Below are 12,927 nucleotides of genomic sequence, written 5' to 3' on the forward strand. Positions count from 1 at the left end.
GGGAAATGGCTGTGAGCCTGGAGCAGTTTGGGCTGGAGGCCTGGTTGCTGGCAGCAGCCATGGACCTGAGCCCAAACTGATTACAGTGAGCCTGAAGTGTCTGTCCTCTGGCATCAGTGGCATCAAGAGCAGGAAGCCTGAGATTTTCCAGAGAGTGGGCCAAAAAGGAAGAGACTGAGCCCTTCCAGGAAATGCAGTTAGGAAAGACTGTTGACAATTTACGTTTATTCCTTTATTTTTCCACTTAAAATTAGGAAGGACTGTAAATGTTATTTCTTTACTTATCTACTTCCACTAAGAACAATGCTACCCTTTTAACTTTGTTTCTCTGTGTCTCTACTTGTACCTCAGTTTTGTACCCAGGTTCCTTTATCCTTAAAATGGCACTATGTGTGGCGACATTATACACTTTTCACTGTACTCCTGTACTTCTGTACTTGAGGACACATGGCAATAAAGCTTAAATCAAATGAAATCAAAGATTTACAAGGATGTTGCCAGGGGTGGTGGGTTTGAGCTATGTGGAAAGGCTAAATAGGCTGGGGCTATTTTCCCTGGAGCATCAGAGGCTGAGGGGTGACCTTATTGAGGTTTATAAAATCATGAGGGCCATGAATAGTGTGAATAGAAAAGGTCTTTTCCCCAGGGTAGGGGAGTCCAAAACTAGAGGGCATAGGTTTAAAGTGAGAGGGGAAAGATTTAAAAGGGACCTAAGAGCCAACTTTTTCACGCAGAGGGTGGTGCGAGTATGGAACAAACTGCCAGAGGAAGTGGTGGAGGCTGGTACAATTATAGCATTTAAAAGGCATCTGGATGGGTACATGAATAGGAAGGGTTTAGAGGGATATGGGCCAAATGCTGGCAGATGGGATTAGATTAATTCAGGATATCTGGTCGGCATGGATGAGTTGGACCAAAGGGTCTGTTTCCGTGCCGTACAGCTCTATGACTCTAAGTGAAGCATAATGTGGGAAAATATGAAATGTCCATTTTGTTAGGAAGAATATAGAGAAGCACATTTTAGAATTTTAGAATTATTATGTAAATGGTGAGAGATTACACAACTCTGAGCTACAGAGGTATCTTTGTGTCCTAGTACACGAATTACAAAAGATTTGTAGCAGGTATTAGGGAAGACAAATAGAATATTGGCCTTTATTAAAAAGGAATGGAGTATAAAAATAGGCAAGACTTGCTGTAATTATACTACACCCTAGTCATATCACAGCTGGAATGCTGCAAATGATTTAATTACCCTTATCTTAGGAAAGATATATTGGAGTCAGTCCAGAGAAGGTTCACTAATCTGATCCTGGCCTTCCTTATGAGGAGAGATTGAGTAGATTGGACTCCAAACTCATTGAAGTTGAGAAGAACAGAGGTGACATTATTGAAACATATGACATTATTAGGGGGCTTGACAGGGTAGATGCAGAAACGTTGTTTCCCAGTTCTGAGGAAGGGTCACCGGATCCGAAACGTTAACTTTGTTATTAACTTCACGGATGCTGCCAGACCTGTTGAGCTTTTCCAGCAACTTCTGTTTTTGTTTAAGGTTGTTTGCGCTTGTGGGAGAGCCTAGGGCCAGAAAGCATCATCTCAGAGTAAGGGGTCACCCATTTAAGACAGAGATGAGGAGGAATTTCTTCTCACAAAGGGGAGGGAATCTGCAGAATTCTTTACTGCAAAGGACTGCTGAGTCTGGGTTGTTAAGTTTATTCAAGACTAAAATTGAGGGATTTTTTAATCATTAAGGGAATGAAGGGTTATGAGGAAAAGGCAGGAAAGTGGAGTTGAAGATTTTCATTGATTCTTCGAGATGTACAGCATGGAAACAGACCCTTCTAAAATATGCTTCTCTTTCTTCTTCCCAACAAAATGGACATTTCATATTTTCCCACATTATGCTTCACTTAGAGTCATAGACACGTGCAGCATGGAAACAGACCCTTTGGTCCAACTCATCCAAGCCGACCAGATATCCTGAATTAATCTAATCCCATCTGCCAGCATTTGGCCCATATCCCTCTAAACCCTTCCTATTCATGTACCCATCCAGAAGTTAAATGTTGTTAAGTTAGCCGTGATCTCATTGAATGGTGAAGCAGACTTGATGGGCCAAATAGCCTACTTCTGCTTTTAGGTCTTAAGTCATTAAGAAAGCCAGTAGAATGTTATCATTTAATGTGGGGGAGACTGAAGACCATAGGAGGGAGGTTAGGTTTGGGTCATACAGGGCACCGGTGAGACCATATCTGGAGAGTTGTATTCAATATTGATCACTTTATTTAAGGAAGGATGTCGATGAATTAGGGGCATGTCCGATACCTAGAATGTTTGGGTTGGCTTAAGAGAACAGGCTGGGCTTGTATTCACTGACATTTAGAATAGTAAGAGGCAACTTGACTGAAACATATGCAATCCAGAGAGATCTTGACAGTGTGGATGTGGACAAGATGCCTTCTCCTATGGGACGATCTAAAAGGAGGGGTTTAATCAGGGGTCTCTCCATTTAAACCAGAGACAAGGTGAAATATTTCCTTTCCAAGGGTTGTAAATCTTTGGAACTCTCTTCCTGAAAAGCTGGTGGAACCAAAGAGCTTGAATATTTTAAGGCAGAGGAGAACAGATTCTTGTAAAGTTGTGTGCACAGCCCAGACCAACACAGCTCAGACCAACACGGAAGCCAACCCCCCATCCATGGACTCCATTCCATTTACACTTCTCATTGCTGCAGAAAGGCTGCCAACATCATCAAAGACCCCCCCACCCCCCCACTCTGGTAATGCTCTCCTACAACCTCTTCCATCAGGCAGAAGATACAGAAGCTTGAACCCGTGCACCAACAGGTTCAGGAACACATTCTTCCCTGCCGTTATTAGACTGAGGAATGGACCTCTCTAATTTCACATAATGTTGATCTTCTTAATGTCGATCTTACTTTGCGCACCTCCTGTGCAGTGTAACGTTGTATGCCTTGCTCTGGCTGAGAGCCCTATGATCTGTATGTCCGTGTTTGCAATGATCTGCCTGTACTGCTCGCAAAACAAAACTTTTCACCGTACTCAAGTACTTGCGACAACAACAAATCAAATCAGATCAAATAACTGGGAATGAAAGGATATCAGGGTTTGATGGGAATGCAGATTTGACATGATGAGCCGTGATCTCATTGAATGGTGGAGACGGCTCAAGGGGCTGAATGGCCTACTCTGGCTCCTAGTGTTTGTCTTTATGGCTCCTCAGGTTTGGAACTCCCCCAGGGGAAATGGGCCGAACAGCCTCCTCTGTTTTCTCCATATCTACCCTATCAAATCCCTTCACAATTTTAAGTGCCCCTTTCAGGTCAGCTATCAGCCTTCACTTTTCCAGTGATATGCTCCGACTCGCTTAGTCTTCGCTCACCGTTACAATCTGGTCTCATCCGCGCAAATCCTTCCTTTTTCCCAAACACCATTTACACAGCTTCTAAATCTTTGCTTGGGAGACAGAGACCAGCACTCTGCTCTCTGCGCAGTCCTCTGAGCAGGTTCTGTACAACTTCAAAACCATTTCTCTGCTTTTCTGACCCATTCCTCACAAAAGGGCTTGGAAGAGTCATAGAAGCCCTACAGTGCAGTAGCAGGCCATTCGGCCCATCAGGTCCACACTGACCCTCCGAACAGCATCCTGCCCTCCCCAGTCCTATCCTTGTAACCCTGTATTTCCCCATGACTAACCCACCCAGCCTGCACATCTCTGGACACTATGGTGCAATTTAGCACGGCCATTCCACCATAACCTGCACATCTTTGGATTGTGGGAGGAAACCGGAGCACCCAGAGGAAACCCACTTTGTCTTTCATTTATTTCGTCAGCATAACCATGTTCAGGAAGAGAATGCTGGAGGGGAATTTACCCAGTCTGGCGATAATGGAACAAGAAATTCCAGACTCTTCATTTACAGCCATTCAACTATCATTCCACGAATTCCATTCAGTCATTTGATCAGAAATATTACCATCCTGTTCAGCACACAAATAGCCACTTGAATATCTCAGTAACATTGAAGGTTAAGCAGTAGGATCCGATTGCCTCGGCTCTACGTAACAAACAGTGCTGAATAAAGCTTTTCTCTTATTTATTCATTTGTGGGCTGTGGGCGTCGCTGGCTGGGCCCTGCATTTATTCCCTGAGAAAGGTGATGGTGAGCTTGAACAGTTGCAGTCCACCTGCTGTGGGTTGACCCACTATGCCCTTAAGGAGGGAATTCCAGGATTTTAACCCAGGGACACTGAAGGGACAGCGATATATTTCCAAGTCAGGATAGTGAGTGGCTCAGAGGGGAACTTGCAGGGGGTTGGTGTTCCCATGTATCTGCTGCCCTTGTCCCTCTAGATGGAAGTGGTCGTGGGTTCGGAAGGTGCTGTCTGAGGATCTTGGGTGAATTTCTGCAGTGCATCCTGTTACTGTGTGTGGAGGGAGTGGATGTTTGTGGATGTGGTGCCAATCAATTGGGGGCTGCTTTGTCCTGGATGGTGTTGAGCTTCTTGAGTGTTGTTGGGGCTGTACTCATCCAGGCAAGTGGGGAGTAGTCCATCACACTCCTGACCTGTGCCTTGTAGATGGTGGTCAGGCTTTGGGGAGCCAGGAGATGAGTTACTCGCTACAGAATTCCTAGCCTCTGACCTGCTCTTGTAGCCACTGTGTTTATGCGGTGAGTCCAGCTGAGTCAATATGATCCATCATGTCTGTAATGGCTCTCTAAGAGAGAAACTCAGAGAGTCGCACACAGCCCCCACATATCTTCCTTTGCTTCAGGTTAGCCCAGTTGACTGAATGACTAGTTTGCAGTTTGGAAATCATACCAATGGGGTGTGGGTTTGGTTCCAGCTCAGGATGAGGTAGACCCGAGAGCTGCTGCATTTCTTGTCCCCTTGAGAAGGGGCAGCACAGGTAAACCACCGCTAGCAAAAAACAATTGCCAAAATCACAGTGAAACATCAGCAGATGATGAGCCAAGGACAGAACGCCTTTAGAATGAAACAAACATAGAGAAACTCGGCATCTCTGGCAGTATCTGTGGATAGAGAGAAACAGAGTGAACGTTTCGAGTCTTCAGAATGGTGAACTCTGTTTCCCTCCCTCCACAGATGCTGCTAGACCCCCGAGTTTCTCTGTGTTTGCTTCACATCTCCACAGGATTTTGCCTTTGTTTCCAAATTGACCAAGTCCTCTCCCAAAGCCACGATTTGAATCCACTTCCACCGCACTCTGAGGGCAGAGCAATGAAGATTCAGGGCAAAGAACCTTTTCCCCTCACCTCACTGATGTTTCCTTTACCAGACTCCTTCAATCAGAGCCCTCTGGTTGTCGATTCTTCAGCCGATGGGATCTGTTTCTTCCGATCTGCTCTGTCTCGATCCCTCATCGCCCCTTAATCTTCTCTTTTCCAAAAAAAAATACAGCCTCCGACTTCTCCAATCTATCTGCAGAACTGAAGTTCCCCATCCCTGGATCCGTTCACCAGAATTGTTTCTGTACTCTCTCTAATAGTTTCTTAACTGCTGACGTGGATGTAATACTCCATTTGAGGTCAAACCAGGAGATAGTTCAGGTTTACCGTAACGTCCTTACTTTGGTACATTATATTCGAGTTGGCCCAGTTGGTTGGTTTGCAATGCACAGTAACACCCATAATGCAGGTTCAAATCCCATCACTGGATGTGGTCTCTGTGAAGGAATCTCCTTCTCAACGTCTCCCTCACCTGAGACGCAGTGACCCACAGATTAAACCACCACCAGTTGTCTCTTTGTAATGAGGGATCGGGACTATGATGACTTTACTTTATACCCTTATTCATAGAGCCCAGGATGCTATATCCTTTATTAGCTATTTCCTCAACCTATCATAGAGTCATACAGCACAGAAATAGACCCTTCGGCCCAACCAGTCCATGTTGAACATAACCCCAAATTACAGGAAAAACTCAGCAGGTCTGGCAGCATCTGTGAAGGGTAAAACAGAAGTTTTGAGGAAGGGTCACCGGACCCAAGAGCTTCTCCAGCAACTTCAGTTTTGTTTCCTGATTTACAGCATCCGCAGTTCTCTCATTTTTTATAATCCCAAATTAAATAATCTCCCCTGCCTGCTTCTGGCCCATATCCCTCCAAACCTTTCCTATTGATGAACTTATCCAAATGCCTTTTAAACATTGTAACTGTACCCGCATCCACCACTTCCTTTGGCAGTTCACTCCACACGTGAACCACTCCCTGTGTAAAAATGTTGCCCCATGTCTTTTTTAAATCTGTCTCCTTCACCTTCAAAAGCATACCCCCCTAGTCTTGAAATCCCCCACCCTAGGGAAAAGGCATCTGCCTTTCACCCTATCTATGCCCCTTACAATTTTATAAACCTCTATAAGGTCACCTCTCAGCCTCCTACGCTCCAGGGAAAAAAAGTCCCAGTTTATCCCGCCTCTCCTTATAACTCAAACCCTTCATTCGGGGCAACATCCTGGTAAATCTCTTCTAAATCCTCTCCAGCTTGATAATATCCTTCCTATAACAGGGTGACCAGAACTGGACACAGTGCTCCAGAAGAGGCCTCACCAATATCCTGTACAACATGTTGCTGCCATCAGCAATGTAACACTTACATACACAGCCCCTTCAGGCCCCTGCACCCCTTTTTAGAATTATATTGTTTCAACTTAAATTAATCAACTCACATTTCTCTGGATTGAATTAAATCCACACGCTTGATCAACCCACCAAACTCTGCAAGTTTATAAACGTTTTCATATAGTTAGTGTGAATGGCCTGAAAACTCACTATCTACAAAGAGTGAGAGAAGCAGAGAACATAAATAAAGTCGAATAGCAAAGCAGACAGGTACGCGACAGAAATATACTCGGAGGGATGTGGGGAGAGGATGAATTCTGTGGACTGGATTGAGCACAGCATGGTTAAAGTTCAACTTTAACTTACTCACTGCACCTGGAGTGAGTCACTGTGTGTGAGAGACGTTGGGATGTGATAGCACATCGATGCAAATTATCATTTAATAAAACTGTTAAAGTACCCAATTGATATGATGTTTCTCACAATTGTATCTCGATATAGCAGCTTCTGTTTTGCTGAAGCTATAATGTAGAAGCTCCACAAATAATTTGCAATAAATTCATTCCCACTATTCGCCCGTTTCCCACTGTAGTTATTTTTAAGGTTTTAGCGAAAATTTGTAGCTCTCGTTGTGGGTGCAGTGGTTCGCTAGCTCACCGAGTTGAATAGCAACCACCCCACCATACACAAACAGAGCTGCATTAAGGCACTATTTAAGCAAGCCATATCACACTGCAAACACCCCAGAACTCCAGAGAATGGAAGAGAAACACCTACATAAAGTACTTACTGACAACAGATACACAAGAAGTTTCGTCCGCAGGTGCCTACAAAACATATGACAGTCAGAGGACATGGTACATCAGAAGACACCAGTAATGCTACCCTACATCAAAAATTTTTAAGAAATGACAACCAGACTCCTTAGACCACATAAGATCCTGATTGCACACAAACTTATATCAACACTGCATCCAATTCTATCAAAGACTAAAAACCCATACCGACAGTAAACAGGACTAATTTGAGATACAGAATACGATGTAGTGAGTGCAATAAACATTACATTGGACAAACAGGGAGGAAACTGATGACCAGGGTACACAAACACCAGCTGGCAGCAAAAAGACACAATCAATATTCAATTGCCTCGATACACACAGACAATGAGGGACATTAGTTCGACTGGGGACAAAGTGACTACACTGGGACAAGTAAACAACAGAGATGCAAGGGAATTTCTGGAAGCCTGGTTCTCAACGCGGGACTCCATTAACAAACACATAGAAATAGACCCTGTATACAGAGCGCTGCTGAAACAACAGAACCAGAGGTGACAAGACCAATCAGAGGATCATATAAATTCAGAATGGAGCAGAACACCAATGCTTCGATCAGAGTTGGCACTGATGATGTTGCCTAAAACAGTAACAAAACGTCTGCGTGCCACAGAACAACCAGCTCGGAGAGCTAACGATCAACTGATCCCACTGTGGTGATAGGAACCAAGTGGATCCCATTGACTATGAGGTCTTTGATTGGGGTTGTTAACCTGAGGCAATCAGTCAGCACTTGCTATGACCAATATAAACAGGGGATCAGGTCCGGGTATCCCTGGAGAAGGAACATACGGTGCCCACCAATATTCTCGATACATTTTGAGAGAGTTGGGCACCGTGGGGTGTGGAGTGCCTTATCTCCCCCTCCAATGCCACTTTGATTTGATCCATACCCTCCCCCTCACTTTTTCCTTCAAACAGGCATCACCCCCAGGGGATCTGCTTGCTACTGGTCCTTTAGTCACGTGGGTGTCTTTCCTGGTAGTGGTATGTTGATAAAGTTATTAGCAAAAACAAAAGAAATAAACAGAGGATTGGGCCTGGGTATCCCTAGAAAAGGAGGACGTGGTGTGCTCTGATGCTCTCAATGCCTTTCAGCAGAATTGGGGACCACGGGGTGTGGAGGGCTTTATCTCCGCCTCCAATTCCATTTCGATTCAACCCCGACCCTCCTCTTCACTTTCCTTTTCTCCTTCTCATAGGCATTGACCCTACTGGGCTCCACTTGTCACTCGTTCTTTGGCCACATGGGTGTTTCTCCTGGTAGTGCAATATTATTAAAGTTATTTACACACCTGATGCTTTCACTGTGTCTCGCATCAAGTAACAGAAAAGAACAAAAAACAAAAAAGAAAAGAAGAAAAAAAAAATAGGAAAATAAACAGGGGATTTGGAATCTCCTCAGTTCAGGGGACTGACTCCGAGCTGGCTGGTCACAGCCAGTGTACTGTGCAGAAGGAAAGAAAAGGGTGACTTGTTGACAAGATACCAACCTCTGTGAAGTTATTTCACCCACATAGTTTGTTGAAAGGTGTAAAATTGTTCACCTCCTTTTGCAGTCCCTCTCCTGCCTTATGACCTTTTAAAAAAAAAATCACGAATGCCCTTTAGGGAAGGAAATCTGCCATGTTCACCTGGTTCAGGCCTACATGTGACTCCAGACCCACAGCGACTGTGGTCAAGACTAAACTACCTTTGGAAATGAAAAGAACCAGACTTGCATTTACGTAGTGCCTGTTCTGAGTGCTGGGTGTCTCGAAGCTCTTTGCAGTGACTGGTGGCTCTTGGAAGTGCAGTCACCACTGTAATGTAGGAAACGTGACAGCCAAAGTGAGCACAGTAAGCTCCCATGAACAACAACGTAAGAATGACCCTTATCACTTGTAATTATTATGATGCCAGCTAAGGGATAAGTATTAGCCAGGGCACCATGGGAAATCTCCCATTCCTGGTAACAGTGCCACAAAACCTCTTACACAAAACCTCTATGCCGTGACATAGCTGATTTTTTCTGGAGTGGGACTCGAATTCAGAGTTTTGTGATTCCGTCTATCCACAGTACTCAAAAGGGCAGCTTCTCCAGAGAAAGTTAGGGATAGGCAATAAATGCTGATCAGTGACCAAAAATTTATTTAAAAATATTTCTTTTCACATTTTATTCCCTGCGATTTAAATGTTTCCTTTGTTTGTGGGATGTGCATGTTGCTGCCTGGGCCAGCAGTTACTGCATGTCCCAAATGCCCCTGAAGAAGGGGGTGAGCTGCCTTCTTGAACCATTCGAGTCCCACTCCAGAAAAAAATCAGCTATGTCACTGCATTGCAGTGTCATAGTGTCATAGAGATATACTGCCTGGAAACAGACCCTTCAGTCCAACTTGTCCATGTCGACCAGAAATCCTAAATTAATCCAGTCCCATTTGCCAACGTTTGGCCCATATCCCTCTAAACCCTTCCTATTCATGTACCCATCCAGATGCCTTTTAAATGTTGTAATTGTACCAGCCTCTACCACTTCTTCTGGCAGCTCATTCCATACACGCACCAGCCTCTGTGTGAAAAAGTTGCCATTTACATCCCTTTTAAATCTTTCATGTGTATCCATTGTGTGTAGGGACACCCTCACAGTGCTGTTACAGAGGTAGTTTCAGGATTCTGACCCAGCGATGCTGAAAGAGCAGCAATATATTTCCACACAAAAACTGTGGATGCTGGAAATCAGAAACCACAACTGAAATTGCTGGAAAAGCTCAGCAGGTCTGGCAGCATCCGTGAAGAGAAATCAGAGTTAACGTTTCGCTTCCAGTGACCCTTCCTCATATATATTTCCAAGCCAGGACAGTAGGCAGCACTGCAGCTCAGTGATCAGCGCTGCTGCTTCACAGCACTAAAGGCCTGGGTTCAATTCCACCCTGCGGTGACTGGCTGTGTGGGGTTTACACATTCTTCCTGTGTCTGCGTGGGACCCCCTCTGGATGTTTCTGTTTCCTCCCACAGTCTAAAGATGTGTGGGCTAGGTGGGTTGGCAGTGGGAAATGTAGGGTTATAGTGATAGGGTGGGTCTGCATGGGAGACTTTGTGTGGAATCAATAAGCCAAATAGCCTGCTTCCACAATGTAGGAATTCTAATGAGAGGCTTGGAGAGGAACTAACAGGGAGAGCAATCAAAACAGAAAGTGCTGGAGGAACTCAGCAGGTCTGGCAGCATCTGTGGAGAGAGAAACACAGTCAATTGTATATGACTCTTCATAATGTTCTCTCTCCACAGATGCTGTCAGACCTGCTAATTTTCTCCAGCATTTTCTGGTTCCCTATCAGATTTCCAACAGCATTGGTGGGGCTGGTGCCGCTCAGCTCTGCTACTCTTGTGTTTGGAAAGACACTATCTCCTTTAGCAGAGAGAGAAAGTGAGAGAGAGCAGGCTCCCACTCAGTCTGGGGTGGGAACGGGGGATAGTGTTTGGAGTCTGGGGAGGGGAGGGTGAGATTTTGGACTGTTCCGGAGGGAAATGAGTTCTGATCCTGTTTGCGAGGTCAGTGCAGCTTTAAATGGTGTCTTTAGTTCTCTCTCCCTTGGCCAAACGTCTGTAGAGTGAGCCCCGCCTCCGTCAGCTGTCAGATACAAATAGGAGGGGGCCCTGGGCATACAGCCGATGCTGGGACCTCGCACCGCGAGTACAGTAGCAGCAGCAGAACAGGGGAGGGGAGCAGAGAGAAGGGAGTGAGCAGCTCTCCGCCAGGTTGGGTACCCCTGCCTGAAAGAGAAAGGTGGCCCGGGTGAGAATCTGGGCAGGGAAGTAAAAGCAGGGAGACAGAGAGGGAGAAGTCAGGCCTGAGAAACTTTTATTTCGTTCTGAGCAACTTTTGAGTTCCCTATCCTCTGTGTGTGTGTGTGTGTGTGTGTGTGTGTGTCTTTCTCTCTGTGTCTGCCTCTTTCTGTGTGTTTGTCCCCGTCTCACTCTCTCTCTCTGTGTCTCTGTGTGTCTCTCTCTCTCCTTCTGTCTGTATCTCTGTCTCTTTCTGTCTGTTCTCTCTCTGCCTGTGTGTGTCTCTGCGTCTGACTGACTCGCTCTTTCTGCTTGTGTGTCTCTGTCTCTCTCTCTGCATCTGTGTGTGTCTCTGTGTCTGTCTGACCCTCTCTCTCTGCCTTTGTGTCTGTCTGTCTCTCTCTCTCTGCCTCTGTGTGTGTGTGTCTCTGTCTGCCTCTCTCTCTCTCTGCCTCTGTGTGTGTGTGTGTGTCTCTGTGTCTGTCTGTCTGTCTCTCTGCCTCTGTGTGTGTGTGTGTGTCTCTGTGTCTGTCTGTCTGTCTCTCTGCCTCTGTGTGTGTGTGTGTCTCTCTCTGTACCTGTCTCTGTCTCTCTCTCTGCCTCTGTGTGTGTCTCTCTGTCTGTCTGTCTCTCTCTCTGTACCTGTGTGTGTGTGTGTGTGTGTGTGTGTGTGTGTGTTTGTCTCTCTCCCTCTCTGTATTGTGGAGGGATGGGGGGATCCCCGGACTCCGATCCCACTGTGCGGATGAACAGTACCTGCGAGAAGACCACTCATATCCTGGAGAACAGTCAGCCTGTGGTCAGCATCGTGATGTTCACTGCAGGGGTGGTGGGTAATGTGTTGGCATTGGCCCTGCTGGGGGTGCACAGGAAGGAGCTGCGAACCAAGTCCTCGGTTTTCTGTATCCTGGTAACCGGGCTGGCAGTCACCGACCTGATGGGCACCTGCTGCCTCAGCCCCATGGTGTTTGTGGCGTACGCCCAGGGGCGCTCACTGCTCGGCCTGGCAGAAGGATCTGGCCTCTGCTCCTTCTTCTCCAGCGCCATGACTTTCTTTGGGCTGGCATCCACTCTGCTGCTATTCGCCATGGCGGCCGAGCGGTGCCTGGCTATCAGCCACCCGTACCTCTACCCCCAGCACGTTGGCAGGAGCCGGGCCAAGCTGGCACTGCCCACCATCTACATCTTCGCTGGGCTCTTCTGCCTCCTGCCCGTCGTCGGCTTCGGCCAACACAAGCAGTACTGCCCGGGGACCTGGTGCTTCCTGCAGATGGAGTCCGGCAATTGGGCTGTGGTGGGCTTCTCGCTGCTTTATGCCAGCCTCATCGCCTTGCTGGTGCTCGCCGTGGTTTTGTGCAACGCCTCGGTGATCGTCAGCCTCTGCAAGATGCACCAGAGCCAGAGAAGCCGGCGCGGCTCAGTGCTATCGTCCCAGAGGAAGGCTCGCAGGAGGAGCATCTTCGGCCAGAGGGAGGAGGAAGTGGACCACCTCATCCTGCTCGTCTCCATGACTGCAATCTTCGCCATCTGCTCCCTGCCCCTCACGGTGAGTGTCCGGCTCTTTCACAACAAAAACTCCTCTCAGTCTTCCACAGCAAGAGGGATCTGGGCGCGGGGAGATCTGTGTAAGGGATCTGGGAGCGGGGAGATCTGTGTGAGGGTCTGGGCGCGGGGAGATCTGGGCGCGGGGAGATCTGTGTGAGGGATCTGTGCGCGGGG

General features: G+C 46.7%; 1 protein-coding gene across 4 annotated transcripts in view; it reads left to right on the forward strand.

Moving 5' to 3' along the window:
- The first annotated feature begins 10,883 nt into the window (after nucleotides 1–10,883).
- Nucleotides 10,884–12,927, forward strand: part of ptgir (prostaglandin I2 receptor) — an 85,480-nt gene continuing 83,436 nt past the window's right edge. For 3 of the 4 annotated variants that reach the window (XR_007265786.1, XR_007265787.1, XM_048618317.1), the window contains exon 1: nucleotides 11,811–12,754. Coding sequence is in view for 2 of the 4 variants with exons in the window: in XM_048618317.1 (XP_048474274.1) it covers nucleotides 11,918–12,754 (837 nt within the window). In the remaining 2 variants the exon portion in view is untranslated. Of the gene's footprint in view, nucleotides 12,755–12,927 lie in introns of all 4 variants that reach the window. The other variant, XM_048618316.1, reaches the window with a different exon arrangement.

The sequence above is a fragment of the Rhincodon typus genome, chromosome 39 (genome assembly GCF_021869965.1).
Source record: "Rhincodon typus isolate 14 chromosome 39, sRhiTyp1.1, whole genome shotgun sequence".
Taxonomy (NCBI): Eukaryota; Metazoa; Chordata; class Chondrichthyes; order Orectolobiformes; family Rhincodontidae; genus Rhincodon; species Rhincodon typus.